This window comes from Grammomys surdaster, unplaced genomic scaffold (genome assembly GCF_004785775.1).
Source record: "Grammomys surdaster isolate TR1022 unplaced genomic scaffold, NIH_TR_1.0 125941, whole genome shotgun sequence".
Taxonomy (NCBI): Eukaryota; Metazoa; Chordata; class Mammalia; order Rodentia; family Muridae; genus Grammomys; species Grammomys surdaster.
In genome coordinates, this window is record NW_021620763.1 from 2,388,919 (window position 1) to 2,410,239 (window position 21,321).

The following is a 21,321-nucleotide window of genomic DNA, read 5'->3' on the forward strand; positions in this document are numbered from 1 at the left end:
CACACACACACACACACACACACACACACACACACACACACACACACTGTACCATAGGTTGCCAGGGGGAGAAGAAAGCACAAGTCAGTAAAACTTTGGCTTATTGTCTACAAAGCATATAATAAAATTAAAAATTTAGCTCTGGGGCCAGACTGCCTGTTTAGACTTGAATCTTGGCTCTGCCACTCATCATGAATCACCAGACGACTTATTCACCCTGGGTGGCAGAGCCCTCATCTGTAAGCTGTGTCAGGCACCCACACACCCATTGACCTTGCATGGATTAAGGAAGAATCAAGTTATCAGAAGTAGGGCGTTCACAATGCAGACAGTCACCCATTGCTACCGTTATTTTAAATCTGACCACAGCCAAGGTTCTGGCACACCAGAGATCTGCAAGGAAAAATATGTTCCATAAAGGATGTCATGGGTCGAATGCAGAAGGAATCAGATGAGATTACATGGTTTCAAAAAAAAAAAAATGGGCAAAGTCTCTCCACTACCAGCACTTTTCCTTAAAGCATGCCTGGGTTCGAATTCTAGTGTCCCACTCAGTGCTGAGGGGGGTAGAGTTGGGGGGCACTGTTTGACTATTCACAGATGGAAGCTACATTCCTTCTTCTACTTGGGGTTACTGCAAAGACCCAGGGAAATAACACAGGCCAAGAACCCATACTGCCTCCAGCACTCAGTCTCTCTTCCCCCAGACAAAAACACCTATACTAGCCCGTGCATTTTAGAGAAAGCTTTTTGGAAAATATTCAGTTATCAGTGCATAAATAATTAGTACAAGACAGTAACACTTAGGGAGTGTGCTCTCCCTCGTACCTCAGCCGTGCTGGGAGTCATACAGCTTTTACTTTGCTCTTCCCAGTTTCTAAGGGGCCAGGTCATGTGTTACTGGCCATCTATAAGAGCAGGCTGTGTTGCGGCTACTGCCAGGACTCTTCCCATAGGAAGTACAATGTAACATCTCACTTCCTTAAGGTCCCAATAACAAACCATAATTCAGTTCTACCGAAGTTTGCCTGGGAGAACCAATGAATTTATTCAGCTTACTGACAGAACAATCAGCAAGGGGTCAATAGCAGGAGCATGACTTTAGAGCAGCCACACGGGAAGATATGCTGCTAGCAGGGATGGTGGGTTTACCACAGCTGTGTAAATGGAGTCCACTCTCCTAAGTCTTTTGGCCACATATACTCTACCCTGTCCATGGACCACTTATAATTAATGCACAACTGCAATACAACTAGTTGGGGGGGGGGGGTGTCGGGATACTCAGGTAAGGGGGTCAGGACCCTTCCTGATCCCTCCCCTCCTTCAGTGAGAGACAGTCAACAACCAACAAGCTCCGGTGTGATGATCATTTGCAAGCAGGCCCAGCAGCCTCCTGAAGACAGTGGCAGATGCTCAAAAGTCCCCAGTGCTAACCACTACTTGCACTCACTTCCCAGTGAAACCCCAAATAGTCTCAGAGCCAGGGTACGCTCAGGCAGATGCTGTTTTGCTGGATTCAGCCTTCTCAATGGCAGTCCAAGTTTGCAAAGTGGGACCTGCCTCTCCCCAGACCCCTTCATCCCATGAGCATGAGACAGGAAGATGGTCCTAACTCTGCAGTATGAAAGCCAATTAGATGAGGGCAAGGGCAGAGGTGGAATCAAAGGAATCTGGGCTCTAACCTCGGGCTGGGCTCTGCCACTTAACTAACCTTTGTCAAGGCTCACAGTGCCCAAAAGTGTCATCATAAATCTGAATCAGAATCCAAACAAGGAGCACCTTAATGAACTAGCTGTGCTTCAGGGCTTCAATCTTAGATTCCAAGTAGTAACAGAAACAAGCAAGCAGTAGGAGCTTACTCAGCAGGGCAATGACAAGCAAGGTCTAGGGGTCACGGTCTCTGCTACCTTTTCCAGCTGTAAAACCATGTGACAGGTACTGCTGCTCAGAACCTTCAGTGACAGACAAGACAATAGAAATGCACAGTTACCATCCTGAGGATCGACTCCATAAGGCAGCCAGCAGGAGCCGCATCGTCCCCAAGTGCTGACATCAACTGGGGTCTCCGCTTAACCCCCCATTAACCCGAACACCCACTTAAGAACAGCCTCTTCTCCAGTATCCTGTTGGCCCAATTCAGCTCTAATTGGCCAGATAAGAGTCTCAACATTTATAAATCCCATTTGTTCCAAATGTGGTACAGAAGAGGCCTCTGTGACAAGGTCAGCCAAAGGGAAGGATGAACTCAGACACTGCTGGAAACTTCCCTGTCTGTGGCCCTCAGAAGTGACCAGGCTGGGCACTAATCATAGCAGTTAGTACGGGAGAAGGGTGCTCAAAGCATCTTTGCAAAGTGGATGGGTCAGAAACAAGAACAAAAACAAAACAAAAACATTCCCTGTAAGGTTTAATCACCACCACTGGCTGTGTAGGTGCTTTTTCTATACTGGGCATGGCCTGAGCAACCAAAGGGGTGCAGGACCCAAGGCTGGGCTCTCTGCTCCATCAGCTTCCAACATAGCCAGCCACTAGGACAGACAGAAAAATCCAAGTTACTCCTCAAGCCAGTAGAAAACCCTGATGAAGGTGTCTGAAGGAACGTCTGCTGCAGACGATTCCCCAAATTAGCACCTTCTTGGCCACTGGGCTTCCACAGGAGAAAGGAATTCAAACTCAGCCCGTATGATAGGATCTGAGGAAAGAAAAGACTGACCCCATGGATCCTCCAAAGACCAGCCTCATGACCTAAGGCTATCCTTTAATTCTTCCAGGGAATGTGAATTCTAATCAAATGGCTGATCTTGCCCATGGGGGCCAAAGAAGCTTCAACAAACAGCACTGTTTGTCCTTCCTTCTCTGAGTTCCTTTATCTAAACAAGGAAACCTCGTTACTGCCAGGATTAAGAGACGGTTTAAAGGTTGGAGTGGCCCACTCATGTTTTCATATCAATGTGTTCACACACACACCACACATACACACACACACACATACGCACACACACACACACACACACACAGGGGGGCGGCTAGGGACTGTTCTAGATTAAAAGGGTATAAAGGGACGGTACAACTCAAAGTGCTGTGTGATCTCTAACTGAAGTCTTTCCTTGGAGTTGCTGATGGTGTGTGGGGGTGCACACTGGAGTCGAAAACTGCTAGGACAAATGAGGGATTGTGGGTAATGAGACTATCGGTAGATGCTGAATTTCCAGGCGTGACAACAGTGTTGTGGTTGGGTAGGACAGTGTCCTGTTCTTAGGGGGTCATATGCTAGAGTGTTTATGAATGTCCCCCGCCTAGTGTCCTCCATCTACTCTGGAATGCAAAATAAGGATAGGAGAATATCCAAGCAGGGAGAAAACACAGGCAGTAAGACATGAACTGTCTACCAAGCAAAGGGGTTGCAGGGGATTTGAATTTCTCTGAGTTGGGAAACAGTGGCTGGGTCAGGGCTCAGAATCTATTTTTCTTTCTCTCCTTACATCTTCCAGTCATGCAAGCATATACCCTTCATGTCTTACCACGCTCCATAAGCAGACACGGAAGAACATGCCCTCATATTATACTGTGTCAGTAAGAACAAGCACTTGTATCTCGTGTCACATGGACACACATCTTCATGTCTCATATCACATAAGCATGTGTCCTTGTATGCTTCACTGTGTCATATGAACACGCATCCCTGGGTCTGATTAGATCACATAAGCAGACATCTTTGTGTCTCTCTCTGTGTCATTTAAGAACACACCCTGTCTCCCATTACATAAGCATGCATGCTCACAGGCCTACCATATCACATAAGCACACACCCGTGTGTCTCACCGCGCTGTGCAGACACACATGGGCCCTACAGTAGAGAGGCCCTGGAGTCTGAGCACCCACCTGGCTGCAGCACCCGGATCTCCAGCAGGTTGGAGGTCCTCTCCGCCAGCCGTGTCCAGGTATTGTTGTAGTTCCTCCGCCACAGCTCCGCCACACACTGGTACTTGCCTGCCTCCGTGTCACTGGCCCGGCTGATGCTCAGGCGGACATTGTTGCTGGACTCGGCCTTCTCAATGGCTGTCCGAGTTCGGAAGGTAGATGACCTGTCCCCCCACTGAACCCCTCCGTCCCGTGTGAAGGTCACCAGGTCATGGAACTCCACTGTGCCCACTGGCTGGAACCTCCATGTTACAGACACGGGGACTCTGGCTGGGTAGTGGGGTTTGATGATGCACTGCAAGTCAAAGGAGTCACTGTAGGTAACCCCTGGTGTCCGGGAGATAGCTGTGACCGCAAAGCCCGTTTCTGTAGGGAGAGCAGAGACATGAACCAGAGACCGCATCTGGCTTTTCCGGGGCAGTGTGCTATCAAATATGGGTCTACTGGCAAACCCAGCAGTCAGAGGTTGGCAAGTTCTTAAGCCTGCTTGTCACAAATAAGCTATTACTTTGGATAGTGTGTTGGGGCCCAACTCAACAGTTCCTAAGACTTCACACAAACTGGGTCCAGGCTGTCCCTCTGAATAACCCAGCCCCACCCCTTCCCAGTGTGACCTGAGATAGGGTAAGACACCAGAACCCTCTCTCTCAATGACTCATACCACATAGCCAGAATCTTTCCTAACAATCTCAGAATTCTGTGCAAAAGAGAGAGAGAGAGAAAGAGAGAGAGAGAGAGAGAGAGAGAGAGAGAGAGAGAGAGAGAGAGAGAGAAAGTTTCAAAGTCAATTACCTTCACTGCATGTACCCAACACTCAAATACCTGTCCCTGGTCTTCTAGGGCATGGCATCCTGAAATAGGCAGGTGAGGAACGCTGTCAGCCTCTCCTCTAATTCCCCAATGAAATTTAGGTTCAGATAGGTTTTAAGGTACATACAGCAGGGAAGTCTAGTCTTTAGTGGATGGATACCTGAGGTGGGGTGTGGCATTACCCCTAAATTCAAAGCCCTGAAGTCTCAGTGAGAATATTCCTTCCAGGCTGGGAAGCATCCTGACCTCTGTTCATAGCTCCTTCAGTGTGGATGAGCACATTGGCTATGATCATAAAAGTAATGGTGGCCAGTACATACGAATGCTACATGTCAAACCTAGTGTTAGAGGCTCCGCTTTCATCCCCTCTTACCAAATCAACGCTTGTAGGTCAGGAGGCTTGTTATCCCTTTTGCAGGGTACAGAGAAGACAGGTAAACTGCCTGGTATTAAGTATAGCAAATGGTAGAGTCAGGCTTCAGACCTATCTATGTGCACCCTACTCTAGGACCCGCCTGGGGCTGCTTTTCCCAGGGGAACCATCAGTCTGGTTAAAGGCATCAACTCCACAGCTGTCACCTTCTTCTCAAGACACCTTCTCGCTCTGTGACACTAAGCCAGTGGTTCTCAACCTTCTTAATGTGGCAACCCCTTAATACAGTTCCTCATGTTGTGGTGTTCCCAACCATAAAATTATTTTGTTGCTACTTCATAACTGTAATTTTGCTACTGTTATAAAACACAATGTAACTATCTGACACCCAGGATATCTGATATGTGACCCCTGTGGGAGTCGTGATTCACAGGTTGAAAAACACTGTATTAAATAAGCAAATGTTCTACGTCCACTCTGCCTATGTTTTCCTTTCTGTAAAGGCTTCTTGTGAAGGTTAAATGAGTGTGTGGTACATCATATATGGTCTAGAAAATATGTAGTTTATTTAAGAAACAAAGGGAACAAAATACTTTAAACTCTACAGGAAAAACACAAGGCACAGAATCTTCTGGATTTCCCTGGAGAATTATTAGAGAATAAGCTGGCAAATTTTGCTGAACTCTCTGGATCTTCAATTTTAAAAATGAAGAGGGAGCTACGATGTGTGGCTACGATGGCCAGTAGTGTGTGGTACACATGCCACGGGTACAGATGAGGGGCGGCAGGGATAGGTCCTGCACTGGATATTCCTGACTTTACATAGGAAGTGGACATAGACCAGAGGGCACTCAGCCAAGGTATCTCGCCACCATCACAGTGGTCTGTGGCCTATTAGTTCATCCACATACCACTGAGGGGAGCCATACCTAACAGAAGCAATCCAGAAATTCATGAGTTCACTGCTTACTTTAGACAAAAGGCTAGGACTAGTGAGACAACCCTGCTTCTAGTTCCAGAGGCAATTGAGATGGGGACAGGGGAGCAGAGCTGGCTTTAGGATCCCAGGGAGTGCTACTCAGCACAGCCTGGCTGTGGGAGCTGCCAGACATGCGGTGAATTTAAGAATACTCCTAGGACAGATAACCTGAAACCGTAAAATTACTTCCAGGGAAACAACCCCGAATCACACTTCCCTGGATACCCCTAACCTCCCAGGATGGGGAAAAACCATATGCATCGGATCCCAGAGCCATCTCCCAAGCTCCCCTGCCTGGGTTCACAGCAGTGCCAAGCACAGGGACTATGATCAACACTGGAGGGAGTTTCTAGAAACAAGAATCCAAGCTGCCTAATGACTGCAGAAGGCAAGCCCTTCTTTGGTACAAAGCTTTCAGGAAGCAGATATCATCGCAATGACGTGGGGGAGGATACAGAAGCTATGTCTGGGTTTAAATGACGCTGTGTCCATCCCAAGTCCTAGACAGCAAGCCGGTCTAACCAAATGGGTGCCATAACAATGCCAGGAGCATTCTGGAGCTGCTTATTGTTTTCTTACTGTTTGCATGTTTGTTTTTCTTTTTTACTGCATGCCTTGCTTGGGGAGACACCTTGTTACCCTGAAAACCTCAAGAATTCCTATAACAGTGGCATGTGACTTCCCCCTTTGTGAAGTAGCCAGAGGGAAGCCCCAGCATGGGGGGAGGGAGTGGTTAAACAGCACACGGAGGGAAGCTCCAGCATGGGGGAGGAGGGGTTAAACGGCACATGGATAATGTTTTTATCACCATGCAATTGAAAACAGACAGTTCAGAATTAAGCAAATGCAATCCCAATCTCAGAAGGGAGAACATGGATGAGGACTTGGGCAGATCTACCCGGGGTTGCCATGTTTATTAGGTATGTGACAGCACCACCAGCCCTACCTGAGGGAAGGTGGTGACATAGTCTGGGTGAATGGAGACTGACAAAGCTTTCTGACAAATAGAAGGCCTGACATAATAAGTTATCTTCCCAGCAAAGTAGCAGGCCAGTCTTTTAAAATGTAATAGACTGATTGCATCTGGCAGATAACAGGAGTGGAAACCTCTTTGGATAGACTGTGAGAAGCAAATCTAACATTACTTGGTTTTAGCAAACCTCAAGGTATCTTCACTCCCTGGCAAATGAGGAAATGTTTTTCTTAAGTGGGGGCTTTACGGAGAAGGAGATAAAAACAGGCCTAAACGGAACAACCAAGCTGAGTGCTAAGACTCGGGGCAGGCGTGGGCCAAATGCTGTATCATTGGCAATGAGATCTCCATCCTGTTCAGCCACACTTTGGGGGGGTGAGGTGAGGCTGTGAGCAGCTGGGTAAGATACCCTGTGAACAGGAGAGACTTGTCACTCTTCCCAGTCAGTCCCCTCTTCCAGGTCAATTTCGCCTCAGCCATGCTCCTGCTGGTTGGTGGCACCAATCTGTCTAGAATCTTGACACACCCGCCCCCGACCCAAGGGTGGTAACAGCCCTACCCCATGCCCCACCGTCTGCTTAGTTCCCTGAACCCTGCGCATACTACCACAGAGTCCCTTCATACCATTATCTCCCATCAGAATGTGTTTGCCTTTTTTGCCGTGTCTCTCTCTCTCTCTCTCTCTCTCTCTCTCTCTCTCTCTCTCTCTCTGTGTGTGTGTGTGTGTGTGTGTGTGTGTGTGTGTTGGGCAAATGGGCATGTTTGTATCTGTATGTTTGCATGTGCATATTATATGCATGCATAGGCCCCAGATTATCCTCAGGAGCCGTTATTCTTCTACCTTATTTGCTTCAGCAGGGTCTCTCAATCAAACCCAGAGCTCACTGGTGTGGCCAGTCCTGATAGCTAGCTTGCTCTAAAGACACCATGTCTGCCTCTGAGGCTGGAATTGTAGGCATGATGCCGAGCCTACTCAACATCTTACTTGGGTCCTGTGACCCTCGTGTCCAGATCCTCATGCTCGCCCAGTATGCACTTAAGCCACTGACGTCTCCCCAGATCCTCCAGCCAGAACACTGGTAAGATAGAAAGGAGTCTGACAAGAACGCATCTGCCATGGTTCTATGGCTCACTCACCAAGGGCTGTGATGGAGACCAGGGTACTGGCACGGCGCTCTCCCACAATCTGCCACTCCCCGTCCACAGCCCGTACCCACTCCGTCACATGGCACTCGTACTGGCCCTCATCTTCCTTTCTGCTGTTGAAGATACCCAGGCTGAAGGAGTTGGGCTGCACCTGCTCCATCTGGATGCCTCCGAAGCTGCTGCGCTCCCAGTATGATGAGCCCGGCTGCACGGTGCCATCCCGGTCCAGCCACATGACATTGCTGCGGCGATTCTGCCTATCCACAAGCTGCCAGATGACAGAGAAGCGGGCCTGCAACCTGCCCACTGTGCGGACAGTACAGGAGAAGTGCAGGTCCTCACCCTCCAGGATGACGCTGGCATTGCTGGCCACCTCCACGGACATGCTGCTTTCTGGGGAGAAGAGAGAGTGCCACACTGGGGGTTTACAGTCTCCATGTGCGCCCTCCTCACGGATGACGCAGGAAGAAGGGTGCCAAACCGAATCCCATGATTCTGACAGTGAAGCTCAAAGGACTCAAAGCACTCTGATTTGTTTTGAAACACAACTTGCTGTTGTAAGGGTTGGCTGGTTCGAACTGGGCACTGCTCCCTAGAGCTAGCCTAGAATGCCCTTTGCTTTGTGCAGTGGATTGGGAGAGTGAGGTACTAAGACCGAAAAGTAAATCAGAACCTGGGGAATATGCTACAATGACGTGGTGTTTATGACACAATGTTATTTATGGGTGATCTGCTCAGCTGCAGCTCAGGGCTTCCAGCTTGGAGTTTCAGCGTGAGGAACTCCCAAATCCAACTGCACCTCAATCTTCTACCACTTGAAGCTACAAGAGTCAAACAAAAGCTATACACATCCTTAGTGTGCCATTTGAAACCTTCAGGGAAATATTAGGAAGTAGAAAAAAAGTCAGGAAGTAGTTGGAAGATGGCATGTGTGGAAAATGGGGCACAGATGGTCTCGACTCGCAGAGTGCGTGGAGGAGAGCAAAGCTTCATGCTTTCGTTAACAGATAAGACTGAGCCATGGCCAGTGGCTCACCATCTACTGCTCTCCTGTGAGACCGACCGCTCAGCCTGGGGCACCTCTGCTCTCTGCCCTGACAGTCTGCCAAGCAGAGGTGGGAGAAGACCTCCACTCCCTCCCCAGCTCAGTCTAGCCTTTGCCACGCCTTCGGATAGCTGATCTCAGTTGAGGGGATGATTTAAACTCTACAAGCCTCAGCTTTTTCTTCTGTAGGATGCTATTTTTAACCCACAAAAGATTAAACAGCAAACGAGACAATGCATACAGATTGTGCAGCACACAGTATGTTTTTAAAATGTGGTACCCACAGTCATGATTGATTTTACCATACTTAGGGATATTTCTGCTTTCATAAACAGCATGGCTAACACTTTCTTAATTATGCATATGTTATTCTGTATAATTACCTATATTGAGTTCAACAAGCTCGTAAGAATTAACACAATACATAGTGTCATAATCAATTTGGATCCAATTTTCTAGGCACCATTCACAATTGATTAAGTCAAACCCCAGATAGAGAAGCGTACCCGATTACTGCAGCATTTGGATCTACTTTATTCTTCTCCCCCTTAATTTTCCCCAGAGGCAGAAACAGGAAGGATGAGCACAGGGCCTCAGCACCTAGCCTTTGCCAAAGAGAGTATGCTGTGCTTGTTTCACAGGAAGGGGATCTGGACAAGGTGTGAACAGTGAGCTTCAGGGCAGCCTTCCCAGAACAAGGCTCTATAGAGCCATTGCCCATGGCAGAAATGGTTTGGGGCTTGGCTGTACTGCCTCCTGACTTCGGAAGTTTGGTTTTCTTACTAGCCGGGCCTCAATTTATCATGTGCAAAGTTAAGATCCTGCTTGTGCCTCCTTAGGGTTCTGACACAGAGGGGACCTGACGAAGGCGGAGCAGCACTGAGGGCGGAACTGAAGGCTTCCAGAATGCTCTGCAGACACTCTCCCGCTGAGCCCGGTCTGCGCTCCCCTTCAGACTCAATACTCTTCCTCACTGTTTTCACCTCCGGGTCAGAGACACAGAAGGCAATTTCAGCATCAAGGAAGAAAACTTTTCTGTCTGTCTTATACAGAAGAATGGCCTGCAAGGCATCAGTCATGTGCCCTCCTGTCACCCCAGCAGACTCTTATGGACATCCTAGATGGTTATTTAGAGAAAGCCTGGAAAACCTAGATAGAAGAGAAGCCCTCTGGAAGCCAAAGCATGGACAACACAGATCTGGTGCTGTGTAGCTCACTGTAACTATTTACACAGGTTCCCAGGCTTATAGAAAGGTAGCTTACAAGTTAATATCCTCCAGACTGAATGAAGACTAGGACAGAACTAATGAAAATCTGAGTGTGTGTTCACAAATGAAATCCAATCAGGAGGCTGCTGGCGGGGTACAGGCTAAGCGCAGAGCAGCGGGTTTGGAGTTAGAGCGAATGTTCCTAATGCAATTGCAAGCTCAACCACAAACTGAAAAACCGGATCAGACACTTCCTTGCGTGTGCTCTGACGTCTCCATTCACAAGATGGATGTTACACTGGCGTGTACAGGATTGCAGGATTGGGAGCAGAGAGATCATATATGCAGAAGCACTTTTGGTTCTTAGGAGGAAAGGTGCCATTAAAATCCAGGGTGTTATCACCATTACCATTGATTGTTGTTCTTCAGTAGACTTACCCAAGTGGCCTTGGGGCAGGATCTGGTGCTGCTGGGGGACTTTAACTACCCAGTTATCTGCTGGAAAAGCAATATAGCAGGCCACAGATCATCAAACAAGTTCTCGGAAGGGCTGGGGGAAATCTTTTAGTACAAAAGATACAGGAAGCAAACAGTGTGGCTGCCCCTCATGCCATCCCTTACAAAACAATGAGGAATTAGTTTCAAAGTACAGAGTCTGTGATTACGGCAGGCACGGGAAAATAGTATAAGGAGTGTGGGCATTCAATCCGATAGTTTCAACTATACAGATATTTAGCAAGCACCTACTCTATGCAAAGCACCATGCATTGCGAGGAAAGCACAAGAAAGAGTTCAAGGTTACTCGTGTGTGTGTGTGTGTGTGTGTGTGTGTGTGTGTGTGTGTTCGTTCAAAATATAATAAGCATGATAGAAAACATTTTAGACTTCGTACAGCAGAGAAACATTTCAAATACATAAATGTGTAAATAAAAATGTAAAGAAACCATGAGAAGGCTGAGAGGGGGAACAGTCCTGGGAGCTAAGAAAAGGTTAAAGGTTAGTTCCTAAACTGGACCATCTTGTTTAAAATCAGAGCATTGTAAGTTTTGATTAACTTTCTGCTAAAAACAGAACTGTGAGAGAAAGGAGATTAATAAGAGCATCTTGACACTATGGATATTTAAACACGGCATGCATACACACTGTTCATCTCTGGCGTTCCCAAAGGAGGGTACCACCCATCCAGACACTGCAGCGTACACGGAGGCAGAGTCCCTGGAACAGCCTTGAGAGGTCCAAGCTGTCCAAGCACATCCCAGGAAGACAGAGCGCCCACCCACTGACTGCTGTATGTGCCCGCTAGGATGAACCTAACGCTGTGCACGCCCACTGACTTTTAACACTGCAATTTCAGTACAGAAGAGACAATTAGGGAAATGCCCACACTGATACCTGGAAGAACCCAGATGGCAAAGCCTTCTTAATAATACAGTTGATGATGTCCAAATCCTCCCATAAGAGATGAGCTCTCCTTAAGTAAGATTTCAAGGCAGGCCTCTGCCCACTTCTGGGATTTAATTCCCCCAAAGGTGAAAATGACTTCCTGGTCTTACTTCTAACTGAGCTGACAAGGCTGGTGTTTTACACCAAGGTGCTTGAACTCAAGTGTGTGGATACCATCTCCAGCCCAAGACATGCCCCTGCTGCTCTGTAGACCTGGGGTTGGAGGGGTGGAGAGGCCCCCTCTCTGGTCAGCTTTACCCCATATTCTGTCCCTTTTCCCTATACCCATTCTCTCTCCCACTTCTCCATGATGTCACTAGTCACTGCACCAGAAATCAGTAAGAGGCGCTTCTACTTACTGAGAGGGAGCACGACGATGGGGATGTTCTTGGGCCGCTTGCTTTCCTTGTCGATGAACTCTCCAGTGACAGTCTTCTCTCGCTCAGTCACCCGGCAGTTGTATTTGCCACTATCTTCCTGGCGAAGGTGGTATATCTTCAGCACAAAGACACCGTCACTCTCTTTGGCCACCTTAAGCTGTCCCTTGGCTTCACGGTGGGCAAATTCACTGTTGAGGACTGGCACAGCATTAGGCCCCATGGTGGCAATGAGTGAGCTGTTGAAGGCCCAGGAGACGGCAAAGTACCGGTCAGGAATGTTCTGAGCCTCTAGGATACATCTGAACTCCACCGGCTCACCCACCGTGTGCAGCCTCTTATCTGTTTCCAGACGTACGGTGAACTCTTTGTCTGGGAACACAAACAAACCAGATGCATTCTGGGTAAATAAGAGCTGCAGCCTACCAAACTGCTTCAGAAAATCCTATTCCCCTGACCTTCATGACACTAACTACAGAGAAGACTCAGTATTCATCTTGAGAAAAAATCCAACTCTAGCCAAGGATATCTGAGGCCGAGCAAACTCATTAAATACCAGAATACCAGACAAATCTAGGCAGTCTATTTTTGCTTAGCATTCACACTTAGACCAACAGGGCTCTGTCAAGAGGCACTCACAGTGGAAATGAGGGACAGGAAGAGGAATTAAGACTGGGAGGAAGAGACTGGCCTCATCTCTCCTTACTGTAGGAGGCTCCAGCTCCTAACTCCTTCCACTTCTAACTATGTTTCTTGTAGAGAATATGGAGAGGAAAATCACATCACAGTGGTGTGTGAACTTTTCTAGAGATTCATCAGCCTCAACCACAACAGCCCTCCCTCAGTGGCATTTCAAGACTATCACTATCACCTTTTGATTCATGCCTCTGCCATCCCCAACCCATCCCTCCCACACTTCAAGCACGTGAAAGTACTCTTGTCCTGTGGAAATGGATCATGTGAGCCAATTACACACTTCTCCACTCCAATCCAGTTCAACTTCTACGTGTCTTTTCTTTATCTCCTCTATCCCTCACAGGCCAGTCTCTTGAGCCAGACATCTTTTCTTGCCAGTGACTAGCTCCTCCCTATATTACCCAAACTTCCTGACAGATCAAAGCCCTCTCAGCAAGGGGTCAGGGAATCACAGATGACTTCCAAACAGCTGGCTTCCTCCATCACCTTGGGTCACCACCACAGCTTGGCCAAATGAGTTCTTCATAATCCTGTCTCTTGACTTCACACCCAACCTGTCTTACCGACTTCCACATGTCCCCTTCCTCCACATCTCTGAGCTCTTCCTCCTAAATTACCCAACCAAGTGGTTAATCCCTGACTAAAAATCTCTATTCCCCACAGTGTGCATATTGAAAGTTCATCAGGAGGTGTAAGGAGAGGGGGCCTCCTTTACTTCATGTAAAACTTTCACTGCTCAATAGGGCAAATATCTGGCTGAAGCAAGAGAAGAGCACACAGGTTCTTGCCCTCTTCCCACTGGTCCTCACATGCATGTGAGCAAGTGCACTCACCCACGTGCACCTCTCAGGCACAACCCCACAGACCTCCTAAACCTCCAAGAAGACTGGCTTGACAACTCCTGGTCCACAGAGTCCAGCCCATGTTCTACCCCACAGCTCACAGCTGCAAGTGCCCTTCTTTCTCTACTGCTCAACCTAGAGCTCATCATCCAGTCACATGACTTTCTTCTGCCTGCCAGCTGCTGAATGGCCCATGCCCTTCCCCACTTCCTGCAGCTGTCTGCTCAACCTTGACACGATCAAATCATCTGAGGAACTAGAATTCCTAGATCTGCTGTAATAGTCATCTTATCCAGAGAAAACATAGAGCAAAACCAGCCTTCAGTATTCACACAGCACTTAGCACCTTAAGTGCACAGAGCGATGTCATGCATCTTGGCATCCCCGAATACCTCACACGACACCTTCAGTGCTGTAAAGACTAATGTCTATTAAAATAAACATGAAGAAACAGACTCGAAGGAGGAGTTGCAACTCCTCAGTCTGAACTGGAACACACAGTGAAGTTACCAACATTTTTTTTTTCCATTAAAATTTTCCTTTCTTGGCTTGGTCTGGATACATTTACAGGGCAAATTCAAATGTCCTAATTCCAAATTGGTAAGATTAAAATAAGGAAGATTAGCTGATGCAACCTAATTTAAAGGCATTAAGACTGGAAATTAGACCCAGACTTTTTTGACATTGATCTTAAAACCAACCAGAAAGGAAAACGATAAACAGGAACTAAAGCCTCTTGGGTAAATTTCTTAATATTAGAAGATTCAGAAGCCAGTAAGAGCTCCGAGTCCTAAGTGTGGATCAAGTGTGCCCTCTCACCAAGAATCCAACCTTCTTTTGCACTCACATCCATTAGGGGTCCAGAGGATCCTATAAGCCCTGCCCCCTCCAGACCTGTGCTAGACAAAATGTAGACAGTTGAAGAAAGACCTGGGAATACTTCAGACACAGCTTCCCAGCCCTGCCCTAGGAATCTCTGAACAGGGACTTCAGGGGTGTGTCAGAAAGTTTACTATTTGGTGAATCTGAAACATTGTCTCAAATGTCAGAGTACCATGTACAATCCAAGGCAACAAGGACAAGGACAAGGACAAGGAGGACAAGAGACAGATTCTGACAGAACTACCACCTGTAACATAAAAGCTTCTCTCATCAGAGAGAAGAGAAAATGTCATCCAGCAGCCATCTCAGTAACCATATTATGACTACCCTCCAACTAAAGCCAGACCCACAGCTTAGCCTGAGAACCTGGCCCAGCTCAGCCAATGTATCAACAACTGCAGTCAGCTCAAAACTGGAGATTTGTAGGCACAAGAACCAGGGAAAGACATAGAGTCACAGGAGACACCAAGAGAAGCTGTGGGGACTGCAGTGTGCTAGGCCTCCAAACTAAATGATCAAGGCAGGGTAGAAACCCTGGATTGGGATTAACACTGTCTGTAACAACCACCGCTATCTCAGCTCTAAGCACACTATCCTTCCCCCCTCAGGAGACACACCCAGGTCTTCCCTTGATAAAGTGTCCACAGCAGGACTGCATACTCCACACTCATGGCACATACTCTGAGGTCACACCACAGGGCACCCTGCATTCAGCCTGCTCCCCCCACAATGTGAGGACGCCATGGTGACTCGCCTCATAGACATGACAATATATGTTAAAGCATTTTAGAAGTCTTGTTTAAAAATGGCAGAAATATTAATATAAAAATAATGGTATACTAACATCTCCTTAGCTCACTGTTTCATGCATCCAAGAGAAAAGGTTTATTATCTCAAACGTCCTCTGTAATTGAAACATCATCAAACTGGGTGGCATCCATGGCTAATAGGAATAAGAACCCAGGGTCATAAGATTACCTGTGAAATCACTCACTTTAAAATATTTTTAAAGATTTGTTTATTTTTTTTATTTACATGAGCACACTGCAGCTCTCTTCAGACTCACTAGAAGAGGGCATCAGATCTCATTACAGATAGCTGTGAGCCACCATGTGGTTGCTGGGAATTGAACTCAGGACCTCTGTCAGTGCTCTTAACCACTGAGCCATCTCTCCAGACCCTGAAAAAAATTTTTTAAAAAATATACTCACTTTATTTTATGTGTGTTTTGCCTGCATGTGTGTATCACATGTGTGCTTGGAGAACAAAAGAGGGCAAGAGACCCTGGTACTGAAGTCAGGAATAGTAGTCAACCACCTTGTGGGAGGTAGGACTTGAACTTGGGTCCTCTGCAAAAGTAACAAATGCTTTTGACCACTAAGCTATCTCTGCAGCCTAATTTTTCTGCAAAAATTTCTCATTAAAAAATGCCTTATTTGCTCTCTCCTCCAGCCAAGCAAGATGCTCAAAGGAAAGAAGGCCAAGGGGAAGAAGGTGGCCCTGGTCCCCGCTGTCATCAAGAAACAGGAGGTCAAAAAGGTGGTCAATCCTTTGTTTGAGAAAAAGTCCAAGAACTTTGGCATTGGGCAGGACATTCAGGCCAAAAAAGATCTAACATGGTTCGTCAAATGGCCCCGCTACATCAGGCTGCAGCGGCAAAGAGCCATCCTTTATAAGAGGCTCAGAGTACCTCCTGCCATTAACCAGTCCATCCAGGCCCTGGACAGGCAAACAGCTACTCAGCTGCTCAAGCCTGCCCACAAGTACAGGCCAGAGACAAAGCAAGAGAAGAAACAGAGACTACTGGCCCGTGCTGAGAAGAAAGCTGCTGGCAAAGGGGACATTCCAACTAAGAGACCACCTGTCCTCTGAGCAGGAGTCAATACAGTCACTACCTTGGTGGAGAACAAGAAGGCTCAGCTGGTGGTCACTGCCCATGATGTAGACCCCATTGACTGGTGGTTTTCCTGCCTGCCCTGTGCAGAAAGATGGGGGTGCCCTACTGCATCATCAAGGGAAAGGCCAGGATGGGTCACCTGGTCCACAGGAAGACATGCACCACTGTTGTCTTCACACAGGTTAACTAGGAAGACAAGGGTGCTCTGGTTAACCTGGTGGAAGCTATTAGGACCAATTATAATGACAGATATGATGAGTTCCACCGCCACTGGGGAGGCAACGTCCTGGGTCCTAAGTCTGTGGCTCACATTGCCAAGCTGGAAAAGGCAAAGGTTAAAGAACTCACCACTAAACTGGGTTAAAAAATGTACACTAAGTTTTATATACATAAATGTAATTACAAAATTATCTTCCAAAAAATGTCTTATTCAAAATAAAATATGACACCATCTAATAAAGCAAACATGACAACAATCAGAGGCCAGTATGGGCAGCTGTCTGCAGCTCACTGGAAGCTGGGTCTGTGTATCCGTTTTCTTCAGCCTAAGTTACAACCACCTCTAACCTCATTCAAAACCTACCATATTGTTATAGTCATCAAACAAGGTGTCCACATGACCTCCTAGTATCTGACTCCCCACCAGGTAAAAGACAGGAAGCTGAGAGACACTAACCAGTGGGCTGGACGTTGACCACGGCACCCTCAGAGCGCTTCCTGGTCATGGCGTACCAAGAGCCATCTGGATCCTGGATCCACTCCGCAGCCTCGCAGTAGAACTCGCCCTGGTCGGAAGGCTGCAGGTGGAAGATGGTGAGGCGAAAGGTGCTTCTCCCCAGCTTGTCCAGCCGCACCTCGCCCAGGCTCTGCCTCTGGGCATATTCACTGCTGGAGTGCAGGATGAAGTCTCGGCTCAGGGAAATGACCTCCACAGGGTTCTCGCCACCCCTCTGTCGCAGCCAGGATACCGAGAGGTGGGTGTGCTGGACAGTCTCAGTGGCCACTTCGCAGCTGAGCTCCAGAGGGTCCTGTTCCACTTTGTGCAGAGTCTGGGGGACAGCTGTGGTCTGCAGAGAATCTGGGATCACTGTAACATAGAATGTTCCCATGGAGGAAGGTTACAATGCTACAGAATCTGAGACCCACTCCACACAGAAACCACTGCTAACACCACAACAGGGATAGCCTCTGACAACTGATTCAGGGCCACACACAACCCCAAAAGGCATACAAACCTAAATACACTCTTCTGTTGTGGTAGCTGAGATAATATTTTCGGCACAGACACCTGCTTGGTATTTTAATGACACTCAGCGCAAAGATGGATTTTATTTTGAAAATGTCTGAGAGGAGCACCCTGAGAAGTCTGTGTAAGAATAACTGTTGACATCTAATAAGATTCCTTGCTGGGTTTGTATTGCTTTGAGATAGCTCAACCTCACTTCTGACTCAGGAATTGCTCTAGGCCTTCTGGCTTGACGTATCTATACAGCCCTTCCCTTTTCCCTTCCCCTTGACAGACTCTCCATCCCACCTCCCAGTTTTCCTCCTCAATGCACTGTCCCTAGAAGGCTATTTAAAAAAATACTGGGAAGCAGGAATAGAGAATACCATTATCAATCCTTATACTCTCCTTGTACTGGGGCTAGAACCTAAGAATTTATGTGTGGCAGGCAAGTACTCTACCCACTGAGTGATAATCCCAAGCCCCATCTCTTTAATTCAGAGACAGCTCTCACTACCTTGCCCAAGAAGGCCTTGATCTTGTGATCTTCCAGCCTCAGCCTTCCAAGTGGCTGGATTACAGATGGGAATCCCTAGGCCTGCCCCCTGTACTTTTCGCATAATTCATCACAGTGGCCCACAGCAGAAGGAAGTCACAGCACACAGAAGACTCAGGCAAATGAAGACACTGCTCTGTATCCTTCCTCTGCAGTTCTATTCTGACCTTTATCCCTCTGAAGACTAAATGCTGCTACCCCACTCTGCTGTCTGAGAAGGGCACTCACTACAAGGGCTTGCTTTTCTGCCGGACTCATCCCAAGACTGAGGTCTGACATCCTCTTACTAGGATGCAGGCTCATTACAAACTCAAAAAATAAACAAAGGCAGCAATCCTTACTGACAAAAGACCCACCAGCATGCCCTGCTTAATTGTGAAAATAAAAAGCAGAGATCCAGACTTTGGTATAAACCGGAAGACCCTGGCTGCAGTCTGTCCTTCCTCCTCGGCAGCAGGTGACCAGAGATGTTCACACTAAATGCCTCCCACTCTTCCAGCTTCATCTTCTCCATCATACAGAGAGCATCATGGGAGATAGGCAGTTCACAGCTTCTTGCATGCAGCTAGGGAGCTCTGGGTACCTGGAGCTCTACTCTCCCCCTGTACCCCAAAACTTCTATTTTTTTTGCTCTATTTCTGAGGTGTGAAGTCCAGGGAATTTCATCCCAAAATAGGGACTCTTGTTTGCTGATTACTTCACATTAAAGAAAGACTCTTTGCATAGTGATGGATGCTTCAAGCAAAAATATTCTAGTGCCTGTTTATGCAAAGAGTAGGCCTGCTGAAGAAGCTTTCATTTATTAAATTCCTATCTACCAGCAAGGAAATTAAAGAACACAACTGTACATGGGCAGCTTCAGTCACAAGCTACTGTCTGTCTCTGAGCCCCACTCAGTTCTCAAAAGAACCATTACCACTGTCTGACATACCACCCGTGTGGTTCACTAAAATCACCTGTGACACCTCAAAATGGTCCCATCCTCTTCTCATTCTCTCTCCACTCTGAGCATCTGGAATTGACTGGGTTAACTGACCAGAATCTCTTCTGAGATTCCCCTCACACATTACTGCACTCCTGCCAACAACCCTCCTGTCCCTGTGTGTCTACTGTTGCCTCACACTGGCCTCTGGAGGGGTGGGAGTTTTGCCCTTGCTTATATTTGGGGCATTGCCTCTCTTCCTGATGGTCTCACCCACTTTACCTTCTAATCCACACCTCCAAATTACCACCCACAAATGTCCTTGCCACAGGGCAATCCCCTGCCTCAGGGATGCTGGGATTATAAGGCATGAAGCTACCACACCTGGATCTTGCCTTTATAAGCTCATTTTGCCTTTTACCAGCAAAGGTCTGCTTAACCGCTGAGGTTCTTGATGTTTGCACAAGAACTTTCCAAGTGTCAGCCTTAGCTGTCTAGTGTTCACAAGTGTACATAGGATTCATGTTCACTCATGCTCCCTCATGCGGTTTTCTAAGATACCTGGGGAATCACATTAGTATGCAGTAAAAGCACATGACAACAGAAGGGACTTGGGCCTGACACTGGCCGTGTGGAAGCAGAGTCTCCTTACCCACTAGGTTCATCTTGGCACTGTAACTCCCAAAGTAGCGCTCGTCAGTGTTGGGGGTGTGACACTCATACTCCCCAGCATCCCGGGCTTGCAGGTCTGTGATGTGAAGTAAGGCCGAGTTCCCCTGGACTCTCTCCACGTAGATCTTCCCACTGCGGACTCGTTGGGTGTAGATGGCGTAAGGGAAGGAAGAGTCCACTGTGCTAATGATCTGTACTTCACGCTCGGGAGCAGAGGGCAGGTAAATGGACCACTGGAAGTTCTGCTCAGAGGGACCCTGGTAGCCACTCACGTTGCACCAGATGGTGATGTGGGAGCCCTCTGTGCGGTACAAGGGTCCTTCCTGGACGGTGACCTGTCGCTGTGCTGATACCACACCTAAGGGAAGACAGACACAACAACGTGCTTACTTTTCTGACCGAATGCAAAATAGACAGCAGTCCCCAGAGGGCTTGTTATTTGTGTGACATGATGGCAGTATAAATAGGTTACTGGCCCTTTCCAAGGCACTCTATGATTTATAAATATTAATTAAAACAGTGTAGTAAAGCTCTGTATCTAATTTGCATATATGGGAATTTGATGGAGCAAGGACGTGGCTCTGTTACTTATTCAATGCTGACCCTTGTGAATTTAATTTGGTCTCTCTGTCATTTATACAGCAGCTGTATATCTATTTATTAATGCTGTTTATAAACTTTTTAATAAAATGAACAGGAAAAGTTGAGTCCTTGGCACAAATCCAGGCAAGAACAAATAAAAGCAGACGCCTTGTAATCTGGCTAAAATTAAATGGTTCTCCCATGATTAGCAGGGCTGGCCCAAGAAAGCCATTGAGTTTTTGTATTGGAGTGGGGGTTAGGAGGGGTGCTGCATTTTATTTCCATCTCATCCCAAAGAGCACCTCCCTTTTCCCTGTAGAAACAGAGGCAAGCAGATCCTGCAACGGCTGCCAGTTTACAAGGAAGGAACGGGAGTCTGAAGGCACGCAGAGTCCTACCAGTTGACAAAGCAGAGAGGGACAGTGCGCAGGAAGATCTGAAACAAGGCCGGTGCCCTTGGGCTCTTGGCTCTGACTGGCCCACCAAGCCCCTGCCTTCTGGTATGACACAGCTTTCCAAGGTCACCTCTCCCTCTGCTTACCCTCCTCATGTCCCTTACACGGCATCCTCTTGCAAGGGCAAAAATTATATATGGAGATTCAAGTTTCTCATCCCATGTCATTTGCAATGCTTCTTTGAGCAAGGTCTAAGTGTGCGTCACAAGGGTTCATATGCGGGAAGCTGAGGCCTTGGAGGAGTGAGGTAAGGTAAGAGGGACGGAACCTTTAAGAGGTGGAGCCTAGGGCAAGGTCAAGAGGTCACTGGGAACACT

General features: G+C 47.5%; 1 protein-coding gene across 1 annotated transcript in view; it reads right to left on the bottom strand.

Annotated features, from left to right (window-relative positions):
• Window positions 1–21,115, bottom strand: part of Igsf3 (immunoglobulin superfamily member 3) — a 38,105-nt gene extending 16,990 nt beyond the window's left edge. The window contains exons 1-7 of the mRNA XM_028753020.1: window positions 21,091–21,115; window positions 19,948–20,325; window positions 17,269–17,679; window positions 12,258–12,647; window positions 10,894–10,953; window positions 8,194–8,595; window positions 3,883–4,287 (exon numbers count right to left, since the gene is read on the bottom strand). Of these exons, the coding sequence (XP_028608853.1) occupies window positions 3,883–4,287; window positions 8,194–8,595; window positions 10,894–10,953; window positions 12,258–12,647; window positions 17,269–17,679; window positions 19,948–20,325; window positions 21,091–21,115 (2,071 nt within the window). The remainder of the gene's footprint in view (window positions 1–3,882; window positions 4,288–8,193; window positions 8,596–10,893; window positions 10,954–12,257; window positions 12,648–17,268; window positions 17,680–19,947; window positions 20,326–21,090) is intronic.
• Window positions 21,116–21,321: the final 206 nt, after the last annotated feature.